General features: G+C 40.1%; 1 protein-coding gene across 1 annotated transcript; it reads right to left on the bottom strand.

Moving 5' to 3' along the window:
* Positions 1-12,658: 12,658 nt before the first annotated feature.
* LOC128360999 (neoverrucotoxin subunit alpha-like) lies at positions 12,659-15,261 on the bottom strand. Its single transcript, XM_053321570.1, has 2 exons — positions 15,216-15,261; positions 12,659-13,775 (listed from the first exon to the last, which is right to left on the bottom strand). The coding sequence occupies exons 1-2, from the start codon at positions 15,259-15,261 to the stop codon at positions 13,180-13,182; spliced, it is 642 nt and encodes a 213-aa protein (XP_053177545.1). The 3' UTR covers positions 12,659-13,179.
* Between the last annotated feature and the right edge of the window lie 2,690 nt (positions 15,262-17,951).

The following is a 17,951-nucleotide window of genomic DNA, read 5'->3' as shown; positions in this document are numbered from 1 at the left end:
TTGGCCTCCTGCCCAGCCTCCAGAGGGGTCCTGTCTTCAAAGATGTGCCATGCTTCACCTTGGTTACCAGCCTCCTGCTTGATTATGGGGGGCGAGTATTGCTTTTGACCTCCTCTCCTTGTGTCTTCCCCGGTAAACGCACCAGCCTTCTGTCCCTGACCCTGAGTATCGCCTGTTCCTGTTTGCCTGTGGCTGTGTGGTGTCCTCCAGCTTCGATCCTGTCAGGAGAGCCCAGAACTTCCAGCTTGGTCAACCTCATGTCCATGAGTGCTACTGGCATTGTCTTGCCTGCTGCCAACTCTGTCATCAGTGACCCTGAGCACTGCCTGTTGCCCTACACATTCTGTCTATACCTGTTCAATTACCTTGAGGACTGTAATAAAGATCATTTAAAACTGCCCACTGGTGTTCTGTGCTGCAACTGGGTCCTACAACTGTGACCCACCTGTTTAGAGCAAGTAACTAATTGGATGAACCAAAATTTCCTTCAATTAAATCAGGACAAAACTGAGGTCATTGTTTTTGGCAATAAAGAGAAGAGGATTGCTGACAGTAAACATCTCGAGTCACTCTCTCTAAAAACTAGGGACCAAGTACGAAACCTTGGCGTGCTGATAGACTCAGATCTGACTTTCAGCAGTCACATCAAATCAGTCAAAACAGCTTCTATCAGTTTAAGAACATATCCAGAGTGAAGGGTTTTATGTCTCAAACAGACCAGGAGAAGTTGATTCATGCTTTCATCTCAAGTAGACTCGACTACTGTAACGGTCTCCTGACTGGACATTAAATAGCTGCAGCTCCAGTTTTAACCAGAACAAAGAGATCAGAGCACATTACTCCAGTTCTCAAGTCTTTACACTGGCTCCCAGTCAGCTATAGAATAGATTTTAAAGTTCTGCTACTGGTCTACAAATCACTGAATGGTTTAGGTCCAGAATACATGAATGACATGTTAGTAGAATATAAACCCAGTAGAGCTCTGAGATCTACTGACTCAGGTCAGATAGTTGAGCCCAGAACTCTGAGATCTACTGACTCAGGTCAGATAGTTGAGCCCAGAGCTCTGAGATCTACTGACTCAGGTCAGATAGTTGAGCCCAGAGTTCAAACTAAACATGGTGAAGCAGCTTTTAGCTGTTATGCTGCACACAACTGGAACAAACTACCAGCGGAACTGAAATCAGCCCCAACTGTGAACACTTTTAAATCCAGGTTAAAAACATTTCTCTTCTCCTGAGCTTATGATTGAGCTCTTTTAAAGCACTTTACATTTTAATCTTTCATTTGCACTCTATGTCCTTTTAATGATTTTAAAGCTAATTTATTATTTTATGCTGCAATCATTTTATTTATGTCTTTCTATTTTTCTGTACTTTGTTTTTATTATGGTGGTGGTGGGGGGGGGGGGGTTTAACTGTATGTTTTAAGTTTCTCAAATTACATGTTTTTCTGTTTTATGTAAAGCACATTGAGTTGCCATTGTGTATGAAATGCGCTATATAAATAAAACTGCCTTGCCTTGCCTTACCACCTCCACCCATTACATGTTGTTATGCCACTGTGTTGAGTCCCCTGCAATTTAATTGTACTAATTATACAATGACAATAAAGGCATATTCTATATTCTATTGTATAACTCCTGTAAATGCTGCTCTGATTACTGGATGTCAAATTCTTACCTTCCATCTTTAAACTTAATAGGACAACCCATAGACCAGTCACTCTTCATGGACACACAGCTGGGTTCAGGAGAGTCTGCTCTCTGCTGCTGCATCCTGATATGAATAAAGAAGTGAAAACATCATGTAGTTAACACCAAAGAACTGCTGCTCAGCTTCACTGAGTCTCTGCTGCTCAGCTTCACTGAGTCTCTGCTGTCCAGCTTCACTGAGTCTCTGCTGCTCAGCTTCACTGAGTCTCTGCTGCTCAGCTTCACTGAGTCTCTGCTGTCCAGCTTCACTGAGTCTCTGCTGTCCAGCTTCATTGAGTCTCTGCTGTCCAGCTTCACTGAGTTTCTGCTGCCCAGCTTCACTGAGTCTCTGCTGTCCAGCTTCACTGAGTCTCTGCTGTCCAGCTTCACTGACTCTCTACTGTCCAGTGCCTCCACAGACACCAAGCCAGTTCCCAAAACATCAGCCCCCCCTGCTGAGGTCCTCCTGTCTCTTGGTCTCCTTTCTACGTGGTTTTGTTGACACCTTGGTCTCCCAAGTTTCTGTCCTGAGCAGCTCTTTCAGCCTCCAGAGTGGTCCTGCCCATCTGTCCTGCCTACTTTCTCCTCTTTGTTTTCTCCCTCCTGACCAGCCTGGAGGGACATTTGGGAGCTGTCCCTTGAGGGGCGACTGTCATGATTCCTGTTTAAGCTCTGTTTGTGTTGTCCTGTCTGTTTCTGTCTCTGCCTTCAGTTTCAAACCCACCTGCTCACCTGCTGCCACTGTGTAATTCCCTCATCAACTCCTCACTACATATACTGCTCTCACTCATTTTCTTCACTAGATTGTGATGCTGTTCCTGTTCCTCTTGTTACCTGTTCCTGCTGGTTTGAACCTTATTTGAACTGCTTTCCCTTTATGGTCTGTAAGCCTGTCTGTTGGTTTCTGAGCATTAAAGCTGTTTCCATTTAACCTGTCTGTGGTGTTTGTGCCTGGTTCACCTGCTCCGCCCCACATAACACAGGAGGTTTATTCAGCCCAAACAGCCAACCAAACATTTTTAAATTCTTACCTTCCATCAGCAGGTTGTCCATCTTTAAACGCAATAGGACGACCCATAGACCCATCACTCTTCATGGACACACAGCTGGGTTCAGGAGGGTCTGCTCTCTGCTGCTGCATCCTGATACAAACAAACAACAAATCAAAGAGTTTAAAAAGATGAATTTTGAGCAGACTGTTAGCAGCTGAAGTTTTAGAAGCAGAATGAAAATCAGTAAGAAGACAGTGGATGAGAAACGTTCTCCTGTTCATCAAAATGTCATCTGATGAAAGATGCTGTCTCATCTTAGTTGATTAGTCGAGGGCGGCTGTGGCTCAGGAGGTAGAGCGGTCGTCCTTCAATTGGAAGATTGGTGGTTCGATTCCGGCTCCTCCAGTCCACATGCCGATGTGTCCTTGGGCAAGACACTTAACCCCTAATTGCTCCCGTTGCTGTGCCAACGGTGTATGAGTGTGTATGAATGGTTAGATCCCTCTGATGAGCAGGTTGGCACCCTGCGTGGTAGCCCCTGCCATCAGTGTATGAATGTGTGTGAAAGGGTGAATGACATACGATGTAAAGCGCTTTGAGTGGTCGCACAGACTAGAAAGGCGCTATATAAGTATAGTCCATTTACCATTAGTTGACTAATCAGTGGTTGAGCTCTTTGTTAACTCACAAAGTTAGTAGTTCATTCTGAGTTATTGTGACTTATTATTCACTAGTTGAGTGTCAGATGTGACAGTGAGCTTTTAGAGGGAGGGACTCCCTCCTCTCTGTCCTCACACTGATCCATAGCAGAGAAACACCTTCACACAAACACAACAACATGCTCATTCATTACAAATAGCTGCACATCACACAGGTCTGCACTGCTTTCTAACATCCTGTCATTATTCATTCCACCACCAGATGGAGCCAAAGTAACAAACTATTTAAAAACTTTCAATCAGCGTTAATGTTTAATAACTTAGTTTCTGAATGTTCCACTGACTTTTCATTTGCCTGATTAAATAACTGAATATCATGAATGAAAAGATGTTTTCAACAGTATTTCTGTCACCTTCTTTTAACACATTTCATAGTATATTACTAATGACCCAAAATATGAGTCTAATCTTTATATTATATGGAGTACATACTGTATATTACATGTTCATACTTGTAGTGACTAGTCCTAAACTTAAAGCCACTACTGGCTGCTAATGGCTGGATGTTCTGACGTGCACGCAGACTACTTAACTGGTTGATCTATTATTTATTGGTCGTTTAAACACAACGCTTAGTTTTCGTTGGTTGCTCTTAATACAAAATAACATAATAAACCAAAACAACAGAAAATAGCTGCGGCCTGAAAGCAGTCAAAAAACTTTTTGCCCTCACCATCAGCGCACCTGTGGTGATTGGCATGACCCTTTAAAATAAATCAGTGCGCTGTCAGCACCCTGCTGTTTGGGAGGAGCACCACACCCAAATTCATATCATATAACTCATTGTATAGTATTAGCAGTCAGTGAAAGTGTAAGATTTAATTTGAGTTAATTTACCAGCAATATTTGTAGTATTTACTTTTACTTTTGAAACTGTTAAGATAGTCTCTTGAATCTATTTCTGTGGTTTTACCTCATTACAGTTAATTTGTCTAGGTCTAAGTCGTTCCTGGCCTCTGATTGGTGGGGTTAGTCACCTGGGGGTGCCGGGTTAGGGTTAGTAAAGTTAGCTAGTTCTGCCTAATAGTCATCTGTCTCCATCCTGCTGTTTTCTCTCATGAAGAGTGTCCAAATACCATCTATCAAACCCTCACGTTACAAAAGTTTACATAGTGTTGTCATAGTGGAACAATGGGCAGTACAGTAGTAATATTAATATCAATGTACATTATTATTAGTAATAGTGTGACAGAGTTCACACATGAACAGCTAACTGCTCAGTAACACTTTAAAAACATGCAGCTGAAATACACAGGCAGGAATGGAGGCTCCTAATAAAGCTTTGAACCCAAAACTAGAGAAAAGAAAACAGCAGTACACTCTCAGAAGATCACACATCATCAGCAAGTATCCACTGAAATACAGGCAACCAGTGTTATACTAGAAACACACAAAAAGGACATCTCTGAATTTATATGGAGCTCATAACTCCTGGATGATTTAGATAGAGCTCAAGAACTGCACCAAACAGCTTTAAATAATGACAAGAAAAGAAAAACAAAGTGAAAGTAAAGAAAAAGGATTAGAAACAAAGGCCCGTACTCTAACCAAACTGGGACTAACTATATTCCACTTGGAGATGGTCCTATAACAATAAATATAACATGAGGCTATAATCAGTAAGTTTAGTGTCCTGATACCGATATGGAGACTTTTTAAAAACTTTAAATCATAAAAAAAGGAACAATAATACTCCGTCGTACATTTCTGCAACCAGCACTGCTTAATGTCGTGATGACGTCATTATATCTGCGATCAGTTGTCTGGAAACCTTCATTACAGTGATACGGAGAGATTTCTCTGCTTTCTACAGGGTTCAATACATTTCTGACTTTACATCATATTCATCATATTTGTATTAATACACTGCCTACCTCTTCCTCGCGCTGCTTCTCTTCCGTGTTTGCAGACAGGTGAAAGAGAGAGAGAGCACTCACCTGTGTTTTAGTCCCGCCCACCATGGACTCAGAGAGAGACTATAAACCACTGATTCTAATTATTATATATTATTATTATTATTGAGTATTTTACCTGATGGGGTTAAAGTAGATTACCTGATGGGGGCCTCTGGGGGTCTGCAGCAGCTGGGCTCTAGTGGTGTGGGAGAAGTAATCTCTGATCGTTTCTGATTTCAGAGTGAGACGAGGAAGATTTTTGATGGCTCTGCCTAAAAGACTGCTGCAGAGTTTGTTATGGAGTCTCTCTGCTGGGAGTGTCTGGAATGAGGAAACACTCCAAGGTGTGTTTCAGCATGCTTTTAATGAAAGTATAAAAGATGAGCTGGTGTTAAAGGAGGAGCCTGACTGGTCGGACCAGCTCATCGTCCTCCATCCGTGTCGACAACAGCCACCGTGAGCGTCGGAGGGAGAAAACAGGTTAGATAACCTCATCACACCTTCTACTTGACCTCGTTTATCTCCCCGACTGCATCTGTCTCTTCCACACTGAGCCTGTGCAACTTGGTCGAACCAAGCTCATGTAACAGAAAAAGTCACAAATAATAAGTGGAAAATAACTTTTGTATTTATTTCTTGTGGCCAGTGTTCCTTTATAATCTCAAGTTTGATTGTTTTCATTGTTCTTGGTAATGAGAGTACTCCATAAATTTGCATTTTTGTGCTCTTATTATTTTTTAAAGTAAAATATTTGTTTTTACTGTGAAGGCTAGAGGATATGTGGTGGTAGCTCCTGTCTCTCCTCAGTCTCTGAACTTGACTGCAGAGGTTTGTAGACTATTTAAGAATGATTGAAAAATGAGATTTTTAAGTTTGAATGTTGAATTAAGGGCAAAAATCATTCTAATACTGTTCAGTGACGTGACTGTGGTGTTTTCCGTTGTGTAAATTAGTTGTAAAATGAGTTCTGAGTACTAAAGTTAATAGTGTAATGTACTTTGATGTCATGTAATTAGAAAAACAAAGCATCATCATTTGTTTTTCACTTATATTTTATTTATTTTTATTTCAGTTACATGTTTTGAGTTCAAGTGCATCAGCAGTCTGTATTGAACGTGACTGTGAGAGGAGTGTTGTCATGAAGATAAAATCCAGCATGTAACAGTGTGTTCCTCTCTCTGGTTACACTGCAGGAATAAACCAGAGTTCATCAAGTCATGCCTGTGTCTGCAGTGTAGCTGAGTTGCTGGTATTGTGGTCAGCCCTGTCATTCCTTTCCACCTGTTGCTGCTTCAGATAAAAGAGGCTCAACAGTAGTGGGAGAGATACTGTTGAGTCAGACTGTTTCTATCTCCCTCCAGATCACAGCTCAATGCCTCCCTCTTGTGGCAGAACCAGTTAATGCCCCTTACAGCCATCATTGGGCCACATGCAAGAACATGTTCCTATTTTTATTTCTATTTTATTCATGAGGTGGATCTGTCTGAGTGTGTCACGTTGGATTCACCAAACACTTGTATCACCTGGAAACAGTTGTAAATGAGCTGTGTAAACATGATGAATCCCACCTGTTCTAAATGAACCAGATGTTGAGTTTTTAAAATGTTAATAACTCAGTTTAAACAAAAACTACAAGCTTTTCAGTCCATGACTTTACCTGAATATGTGTGTTTGATATGACACAGGACATTTTTAGTCACTTCCACAAACTAATGAATGTATTATGGTGCATGCATTCTGGTCTTCAGGTGACAGCTCTTTATATTGTTATGACCTTTTTCTCCGTCAGTGTGTGTAAAATCATGTGAATTATTTTGAGGCACTAATTTAGTGGTTTCAGGTCCTGAGCAGTAATTAGACTGCCTGGTCACAGTATGTTTTATTTCAGGTAAGATTAGGTTTTTATTTTGTTTATTTCAGCTATAGTGAGTCAGTGGGGATCTGTTGGGTTAGGAAGTGTGTTTTAGTTTTGTATGTTCATAATTTGGCGCCACCTGGAGCCGTTCTCTTTGATAGATACACATGACAGTCTGTCGGTTAGTGTTAAACTGCTTTTCCCTGGATTTTTTTATTGCACTCTTGCCTTCATGATGATATCTGGTTTCAGAAAATAAGAAATGAAGTGTAAAAAAAAAGAAGAAAAAAAACGACGTATACTGAACCAACCAGTCGAGGCAGATGTTCTCCCACTTTGAGTCTGGTTCTGAGGTTACTTCCTGTTAAAAGGTGCTGCTCATGTGGGAATGTTGGGTCTCTTTAAATTAAACCTGAAGAGTTCAGTTTATACCTGCTCTATATGGAAAGTGCCTTGAGATGACTTTGTTGTGATTTGGCGCTATACAAATAAAGATTGATTGATTGAGACTGATGAACTGAACTGTGGATTTTGTGAACCGTTCCACCCCTAATATAATAAATGAACATGATTGACGCTCTCAAAATACCATGAGGTCAGAAATCCAGCAGGTTGTAGAGAAGCTCCATTCATGAAAATGACACTAAAGACTAAGAAGAAAAGCTTTATGAGCTCTCAGACTGAGGTCCTGCTCGATAGATCAACAGAAGCACATATTATTATTATTATTTAGTGTGTTAGTGGTGGAATTAAAGGGGCCATATTATGCTTTTTCAACAAGTTAATCTAGGTTTCTGAGGTCCATAAAGCATGTGTTTGAAGCTGCTTGCTGAAAATACTCCTCAGATGACACATTTAGCACCTCTATTCCCCTCTGTTTCAGTCCATTTCAGAACAGGCTGCTTCTGTGTCTGTAGCTTTAAATGTAAATTCATTTTCAGTGTTTTGTAAACTATATTTTGCTCCATGTCCACATAACGTGCAACAAGTGACTTTTTCATCCTGTTTGAAACTTGACAGAACTCACTGCTCCTCCACCTCAGCCTGACACTATCTGTCAGGTTTCTTGTTTTATATATTGTTTATTCTTGTTTGTCTTCATTAGCTGCTCTAATTCATCTGAATGCAGATAACATTTGCCACATACCTTGATACTTACTGTATATAATGCTCACTAGGTTACAGGACTGCTGCAGCAGCTTCATGTATGTAGACCATCCTGTTTACAAAGCTGACTATGGGTCTTTACACCTGAGGAGATTAGAGCAGTGTGATTATAATTGCATCTGTATGATTAGAGCTAATGCTTCTGAGTCAAATATGTAAGACTTTATGCAATCTTGCTTTACATTGCTTGTGTTGTGTGATAATAACTTGTCATACATCAATCATCAATAACTAAATAAGGTAGAAAAATATATGCATAATATTACCAACCTAATGTAAACAATAATTAGAAACAGAGGAAGTAATCAAAACCCTTTCATTCACACACAGATCACTTGTAATAAAGTTATTGTAGCCCATCAACTTACCGACTGTGTGACATCACAATATAACACCATCGCGTGGGTCGGCCTCTAAATGACCAGCACTGAAAGAACAGAAGCCCTGTATGGGCAACACCACTAATACTTTTCACTTTGGGGCCTTTTATAGAATATTTCTGATTAGCAATTATAAAAAAGAGGAGTAATGTGATCATATTTTAACTTGTATATGACAAACACACCTGCTGCTAGGGCTGGGCGATATATCGAGTATACTCGATGTATCGCGGCTTGTTCTCTGTGGGATGTAGAAAATGACTAAATCGTGAATATTCGAGTATACATTCAATTTACACGCAGTTTGTTTTTAGTCGCGGCCCGTTGAACTACAGGTTTCTCTCACTCTCTCATCTCTCCGCACAGAGAGATAAAACAAGCGCACCTAGGTACGTACATCACATTCTGTTGTGCGTGCAACGTCATATGCCCGGCAGCATGTAGCAGCAGTAGCAGCGATCTCAGGTCGCGGGAGCAGCAGGTGATATGGACAAGTGGAGGAGGGAGATTTAATTCCCAAAAAAACAATTCAGGATCCATCATCTGGCGGTGGTTTGGGTACAAGAGGGAGGACGTTGAACAACAAACCGTAATATGTAAAGTATGTCATAAAAGCGTCACCACAAAAGCTGGTAGTACAACAAAATTATATCACCATGTGTGCTTGAAACTCTGCAAGAGCACATCTCCGGCCAGTGACATATTGAAGAAAGTGCCGAAGCAACCAGCACTGACGCAACTGAGTCTGGCGTCTTCTTTTTCCAGAACAGCAATACGACTAAAACAGTCAAAAACAGAAGGAGATAACGTCCGCAGTAACCCACCACACAGAGATAGACATGGCCCCAGTGAGTGTGGTTAAAAGCCCGGATTCAGAATCGATCGACACACTTGATATAATCTACCTAGCAGAGACAGCTCTACCTTTACATCCTAGTGGCATTATGCACAAAAAGTGCACTTTAATTTAGTGTTGTTTTGAAATGTCATCTCAGTGACACCCTGCACAAAAGTGCATATTTTTCTTTTAAAATATCTTTGTGGCATTATGCACAAAATGTGCACTTTAATTTAGTGTTGTTTTGATCTGTCATATTAGTAACATCATGCATAAAAGACACTTTATTTGTTTTGAAATGACATGTTTGTGCCACTGCTTAATAACTCTTTAATAAATACAGTTTTGATGAATTTGTTTAGTTTTGATTTACACTTTTGGCATGAATGTTTAAAATCGGCATATATTAATGCAGTATGAACAATGTTTTAACGTAGAAACGTAGAATCATCATACTGGCATGATTGTATGCATCAAAGTGTTAATTCAAGGCTAAGGCAAAATATCGAGATATATATCGTGTATCGTGAAACGGCTTAAATATATCGGGATATTAGTAAAAGGCCATATCGCCCAGCCCTACCTGCTGCTTACTCACACTTCCTGTTGACCTTTTTTAGCCAGTGCTAAACAGCAAAGGAAACACACAGTGGAGCAAACCCATTTGGTTTTTTGTGCTTGCTGTTTCTGGTTTTGTCCACCAGAGGGCAGCTTGCATTGTTTGCAGGTTCATCTGAAAAAACAAATATCTGCTTTAGATGCATTTTTGACATGATTTCCCCATGTACACATTTCATGATTTGGGTTGCTTCTAAGAAAATGTCATTTCATCTACTTTAATATATATTTTTACCTGTTTTGGAGATAATGGTTCCATTTTTAAATAGTGAGATTTTATTTTGAAGACTTCCTACTTCCTTCCTCCAATTTGTCTTTTCTCATCTTTCAGGTTTTAACTGTAGCTGGGACGTTGCCATCAAAAATAAACATAGTCCAGTCAGCTCTCCTGTCCTCTGAGGCTGGGAGATGATGGAGCCATCGCCATGTTTCTGCTAGATTTCATCCTTTCCCTCTTCCTGGCTGTTTTCTCAGCGCTCTCGCTCCGTACTTGCCGGTCCAGAAAGTGGGCTGGTATCACGGCTGGTGTGTGCACATTTTGGGGGTGTATCTAAAATGAAGCACTATGACCATGTTACAGGTACCGGCTGGCACCACGTAAACAGCTTATATGCTCTCTCTGGAAACAGGAGAAATAAGTGAGACGTGGCAAACTCTGCGTCCGTTTTTCATCTGGCTCAGCAGAAAGAGGGAGAGGATTTATTAAAACATTCACTATTTAAATCCTCCTCTGTTACAAACACTCAATGTTCTCTATGAAATAAACACCACTTGAAAATAAAATACTATTTGTCTTTTCTCATCTTTCAGCAAATACTGAGTTACAAGTTTTGTGTGATTAAATAAATCACAATGACAATAACCACTGTTACCCTGTAAGTTGTCTCTTTTCAACTTCATATAAAACATAGCTTATGTTACGACTTACATATAAAACATAGCTTGTTACCACTTACATATAAAACATAGCTTGTTACCACTTACATATAAAACATAGCTTGTTACCACTTACATCTGGTTCCTAAATGCATTTTCCATTTCCAACTCAAATTATTTTACTCTTTCAAAATGCATGAGCTGACAGATTTTTAACTTGTTTTAAATACTTTTAAAATATATTAAATTCGTTTTTAACATTAGCTTTTAACCTTTTTACACAATATCATACATTTCAAAACTATTAGACTTTACAAAAATGTTCAAGGAGCTAAAAATAAAACTCTGCCCAACAAGACTTAGCAACAGGTGACGTCATCAGGCGAAAGAGCTAAAAATAAAACTCTGCCCGACATGACTCAGCAACAGGTGACGTCATCAGGCGCGAAAACGCAGCTGCTGCTCTATGTACATATATGTCCGCATATTCATAAAACAGCCTTATTAGCGGACATTAAAACATTCAGCGACATGTCAACATATTACACTTCAGTTACTTAGCTTCATTTACTATTCCACCAACCTGGAAACAGGAGAAATAAGTGAGACAAACTCTGCGTCCGTTTTTCATCTCGCTCAGCAGAAAGAGGAAAGCTGCAAAGCAGATCAAACTGACGTAAAGCCCCACGGAGCACAATAAGCGCCACACTGCCCCCTGCTGGCGACCCCACAATTACTCCTGACATCTATAGAAAATATTTTAGTGCAAGGATGGTGGAGACAGGTTGATTACCCCTGAACAAATATTCAAAACATGAATTATAAAATGACAAAAACTACCACAAATGTGACAACACTTGGGGCAGTGGGCTAGCCGGAAGAACACACACTATTGATCTGTTTTGGGGTTTTTTGTCCAAGCTGCAGTTCCAGTTTTAGTCCAGTAGGTGTCAGTAATGAGTCTGTAAGCTGGTCCGCCGACCGCCGTTTGAGCTGCTAGAAGAGGTTGTTGTTCTATATACATAACATCTCACCCTATTCTACTGTAATGGAACAACAGATATGCAACAAATCCTTATTTTATAAAGACTGGTTTTAGAGAAATATTTGGTCTATAACTGACTTAATGGAAGCTAACGGCAGTTTTAACCCTTTCATTTCAGATTTCATGAACTTATGAAACACACTTCCCCAAGAATTTGTATTTCTAACCAAAAACATAACGACACACCAAATTATACAGCAACTGTCCCCACTATCAATCCAATGAACTTTAATTCTGAACAAGAAATGCAAAAACTATTTTATTAGAAAATGTTTAACAGGAAAATGATTCTCTGGATGCCAAAATAAAAGTCATATATTAAATAAATATGATAAACTCAGAACTCTATATATTAAATTCCCTACACTCCCTAAATGAATAACATTTATCCCTCTAAAGAATTACTGAGACCAAGTTTTAACATCAAACATAACAGTGAATTCTGTTCATGTTGTTTTGGTTTTGGTTTTAAAGGTTTTTAAACACAAAATTAGAAAAAATAAAAATGTTTCCTCCAAATTTATTTTCTTTAGAAATGAATTCAAATGACATTTAAAATGTTTAAAAGGTGTTCTGGATCTAAAGCCCAGAAATGATATTATGAGTAATCTTCCTGATGATTTATAAAGCAGAATTAATGCTGTATTCCCCTTGTATGTTATATTATTGATCTTATTTTAATGACATATTTGAATTATTATTCCTTGTGTTCCCTCTGAAGCTGATAATCTCACACTGTCAGTTAAAAATGACCATGTTTGTTATTGTTATTATTGTTTATTGTTTTATGACATGAAATCACTTCCATTCAGAGACGAGGGTTGAAAATCATTAACAAGGAAATATGAAGCATTCCTGCTGGCACAATGTTATTTATTGATTATTAATGTCTGTATTCATTGATATTGTGATTGTGAATGCTTTATTTAATAACCCAGAATATGATCAGGGTGTTTATTAAACACTGAAAATACTTTATTAGTCCAAATGTTTCAGGAATAATTGATATGATATAAAGTTTAAAACAAATACATTTGCTCCTCACTACTCCTCTCTGCTCCTCTTTGCTCCTCACTGCTCCTCTCTGCTCCTCACTACTCCTCACTGCTCCTCTTTGCTCCTCCTCACTGCTCCTCTCTGCTCCTCCTGCAGAGACACTGAGGAACCAAAGCCGACCCAGAACCCAGCATACAGAGGTTCAGTGAATGTGGTGTTGAAGGTGTGGAGGTGGATCAGTGTGTCAGAGGAGACTCTGTAGAAGGACAGAGTGCCAGCAGGACAGTCCACATACACTGCTACTCTGTTAGAGACAGAGGAGGAGGAGGAGGAGGAGGAGGAGGAGGAGGAGGAGGAGGAGATGGATTTTTTTATCTTATTGTGACGGACAGAGTAACCACCAGCAGCAGAGCAGCCCAGACTCCAGGACTGATCATTCCTTCCAAACCTGCAGTCATCACTGCCTCCTTTCCTGCTGATTCTTCTGTAACTCACTGATATATAAACTATTCCTTTCCACTCAACCTCCCAGTAACAGCGACCAGTCAGATCATTTCTACACAGCAGCTGATAGTAGACATCAAATCTGTCTGGATGATCAGGATATGACTGATACTTCACATATGTCACCGTCCTGTTGTTATCAGACAGTTTGAGGAATCTGTTCATTGTGTTTGGATCCAGTTCCAGTTCACAGGCATCTGATGGAGAGAACGAGACACAATACAGCTGCAGTTTATCATCTGTTGATTTATTAACTACTTTACTGAAACCATTCAAACTTAAACCATCTCCATGACAACTGAGACACTCCATCACTGAGGAAGACCATGAGATGTGACTGAAAGCTTTGGACATACAGAGTAAGTGGACCTTTAGATGAGAATGTTTTTCAAAGTGAAACTTGATTCCAGCTGCGTCTGATGTTTGTCTGAATGTAATTAATGAAGTATTTAAGATGGTTAAAGAACAGGATTTTTCTATCAACTTAACTCATGTAACTTAAACCAGTAACGTTCCACATCTAGAAAGGATTTAGTCTGTCTGTGTGTTCTTGGCTTGTTCTTGACATTCCCATCAGTATGTTTCTTATTCATGTCCACTGCTTTCATATTAGAGATGAGATGAAGTTGAGCTGGAAGCTAACAGTGGTGATGCAGGGAGAGGCAGCACTGCAGAGCTGCAGGTAGCTCAGCTCATTTTACTTTGTTGATAATGAGAGGAAGGTTTGAACACGGTTCAATTTAAATAATAATAAAACAAACATGATTTTAATATTGCACTAGCTCTCCATCAGTATGTTTCTACCTTTTAAAGGGTTAGGTGATATATTCAAAACTTATGTTATTGTCAGTGACTTGTTAAATAAATGAATCCATTTGAAAGTGATCAGTGACATCATCGTCATTAATGATGAAAAGTCAAAGTATTTTCTTTTACATTTTGTAATGAATTAAGAGGGAGATATAAAAGGAGTCATTGGTAGAAATAAACCACCAAATCTCAGTATCATTTATAAAATATGTTTGTATGTTGTGCATATAGATAAGAGTGTAAGTCATGTATTTGAATACATGCATTCATACTTTTAGATCTGTGAATAGTTTTAGTGTCAGTCTTTAGTATTTATCACTGATCTGTACCTGTATGGGACTATAAGATCTGTGCTACTTTATATATTTCTGTATACTAATAAAATACATAGGAAACATGTAAATCATGTGACATTGTGACTGTTTTCCTTTTAGGGTGTTCAGAGCAGGGACAGACAGCTGAGAGACACTGAAGTCAGGGGACAGAGGACAGAGTCATATCAGCCAGTTAGTGGAAATGTGGAAGGATATCACACTCTGGAGTAAAAACAAGTTGCTTTATATGTTAACATTTTGATGCTGTTTTTGCCTTTCACTTGAACCTTTACCTGTATCTGTGTCTGTTCATTGAGCCATAAGATACAACTAGGAAAAGAACATTTATTCACAACATTTGAATTCAAATTTCTGTTTCATGGATTCATTGGTTCAAGATAAATGTCAGTTTAGGCCACGCCCATTTCTGACTAAACACTTTTTTCACTTCTTTTACATATTTCATCCAGTTTTTCTCAAAGTTCTCATGAATCAAACTGAAAACACACTCACACTTCCTCACACCAGGTTTCAGTCTCTGCAGTCCACAATGGTCCATCCTGGAGGAAGAGACAAAGACACAATCAGCTTCATACACCTTCACTCATATCCACCATTAAATATGAACCAGAGTCCCTCAGTTAGTCACAGTGTCCACCTGTCTGTCCATACCTGAGAGTGTCCACCTGTCTGTCCATACCTGAGAGTGTCCATTCTCCAGTGAGGACTCTCCAGTCCAGCAGACAGCAGCTTCTCTCCTGAGTCTCCTGGATGATTGTAACTCAGGTCCAGTTCTCTCAGATGGGAGGGGTTGCAGCTCAGAGCTGAGGCCAGAGAAGCACAGCCGTCCTCTGTGATCAGACATGCTGACAGACTGAACATACACAACAGTTCATCTAATGAGATAAACTGTATTTTGTCCTTCAGGCCCTTATGTTCACACTCTGCGCCGCCTGCTGTATGTTCATGCAGATACATTTTAGGTTAGCAGTAGGAGAGAAAGCACATGTTGCTGCTGGAGGCTGCATTCTGATTTATGTTGGCAGTAAAGTTAAATATTGTTCCACAGAAAATCTAATGAAGATTTCAGAGAAATTTACTGATGATTTAACTGAGTTCTTATCTTATTTCATTCCAACAATGTTCACTGTGTGATCACAATAATTAAACTAGGCAACTTTGTGTCTTCCATCATAGTCTAATCTAATTCAACTTAATTCAGTGTTTAAACATTTAATTTGTATTTTATACAAAATAAGTTCAATGTAAAGAAAATAATGTTCAAAATCTCCTGAGCAGCAGATCTGCTTTTTATGTTCACCTGCATGTAGAGAACATGACAATAATTCTGTGTTGTATTTTTTCTGTTATTAATTCAATTATGTTACATTTTCATGACTTAATGCACATCAAGTTTTTATTGAAGATTAAATAGCAGAAATATAAATCCTGACTCACATGTTGGTGTGGAAGGAGTTTTACTTACTGTATACTTGATGTTACATCACTTCAGCTCACACTAAATCTTGTTGGTATCATAAACTCTTCATGTAAACTAGAAACTGATGAGAAGCCACAAATATTACTTTATATACACAATAATAAAACTGACCTGAGAGTTTCCAGTCCACAGTGTGGACTCTCCAGTCCAGCAGAAAGCTGCTTCACTCCTGAGTCCTGCAGCTCGTTGTGACTCAGGTCCAGATCTCTCAGACTAGAGGACTGGGAGCTGAGAACTGAGGACAGAGCTACACAGCTTCTCTCTGAGAGGTTACAGCCACTCAACCTGGAGAAGAATCAGCAGAACAAAAGAATTGCAAACATTACTTTTCTTCATTGAGCAAAGATGAAACTACATTAATCTGGATAGTTCTGTGTGCACCTACAGAGCTTTGTTGGAGGCTTTGACCACTGGCAGCAGCCTCAGAAGAGCCTCCTCTGAAGCAGAGTATTTCTTCAGGTCAAACACGTCCAGATCTTTTTCTGATGACAGTAAGATGAAGCCCAGAGCTGACCACTGAGCAGGAGACAGTTTATCTGTGGAGAGACTTCCTGATCTCAGGGACTGTTGGATCTCCTCCACTAGAGAACGATCATTCAGTTCATTCAGACAGTGGAACAGATTGATGCTTCTCTCTGCAGACAGCTTCTCACTGATCTTCTTCTTGATGTACTTGACTGTTTTCTGATTGGTCTGTGAGCTACTTCCTGTCTGTGTCAGCAGACCTCGTAGGAGAGTCTGATTGGTCTGCAGTGAAAGACCCAAAAGGAAGCGGAGGAACAAGTCCAGGTGTCCATTTGGACTCTTTAAGGCCTCGTCCACAGCACTCTGGTAGAAACGTGTTGATTTGCCTCCGAACACGTCAGACCAGGATGTTGTTTGTCTCAGCAGATTGACTCCAGAGTTGATGAATGTCAGATGGACATGAAGAGCAGCCAGAAACTCCTGAACGCTCAGATGGACAAAGCAGAACACCTTATCCTGGTACAGCCCTCTCTCCTCTATAAAGACCTGTGTGAACACTCCTGAGCACACTGAGGCTGCTCTGATATCGATGCCACACTCTGTCAGGTCTGATTCATAGAAGATCAGGTTGCCTTTCTGCAGCTGCTCAAAAGCCAGTTTTTCCAGAGACTCAATCATCTTCCTGCTCTCTGGACTCCAGTGTGGATCTGTCTCAGCTCCTCCATCATACTTGACGTCCTTTAGTTTGGACTGAAGCACCAGGAAATGGATGTACATCTGAGTCAGGGTCTTGGGCAGCTCTCCTCTCTCTCTGCTTTTCAACACATCCTCCAGAACTGTAGCAGTGATCCAGCAGAAGACTGGGATGTGGCACATGATGTGGAGGCTTCGTGATGTTTTGATATGGGAGATGATGGTTCTGGCCTGCTCCTCATCTCTGAATCTCTTCCTGAAGTACTCCTCCTTCTGTGGGTCAGTGAAGCCTCTGACCTCTGTCACCATGCCGACACACTCAGGAGGGATCTGATTGGCTGCTGCAGGTCGTGTGGTTATCCAGAGGCGAGCAGAGGGAAGCAGTTTCCCCCTGATGAGGTTTGTCAGCAGCACATCCACTGAGGTGGACTCTGTAACATCAGTCAGGATCTCAGTGTTGTGGAAGTCCAGAGGAAGTCGACACTCATCCAGACCGTCAAAGATGAACACAACCTGGAACTCTTCAAACCTGCAGATTCCTGCTTCTTTGGTTTCACTAAAGAAGTGATGAACAAGTTCCACCAAGCTGT

Source organism: Scomber japonicus, chromosome 6, assembly GCF_027409825.1.
Source record: "Scomber japonicus isolate fScoJap1 chromosome 6, fScoJap1.pri, whole genome shotgun sequence".
Lineage (NCBI taxonomy): Eukaryota > Metazoa > Chordata > Actinopteri > Scombriformes > Scombridae > Scomber > Scomber japonicus.
Note: the sequence above shows the minus strand (reverse complement) of the source record. Positions and strands in the feature narration are given on the sequence as shown.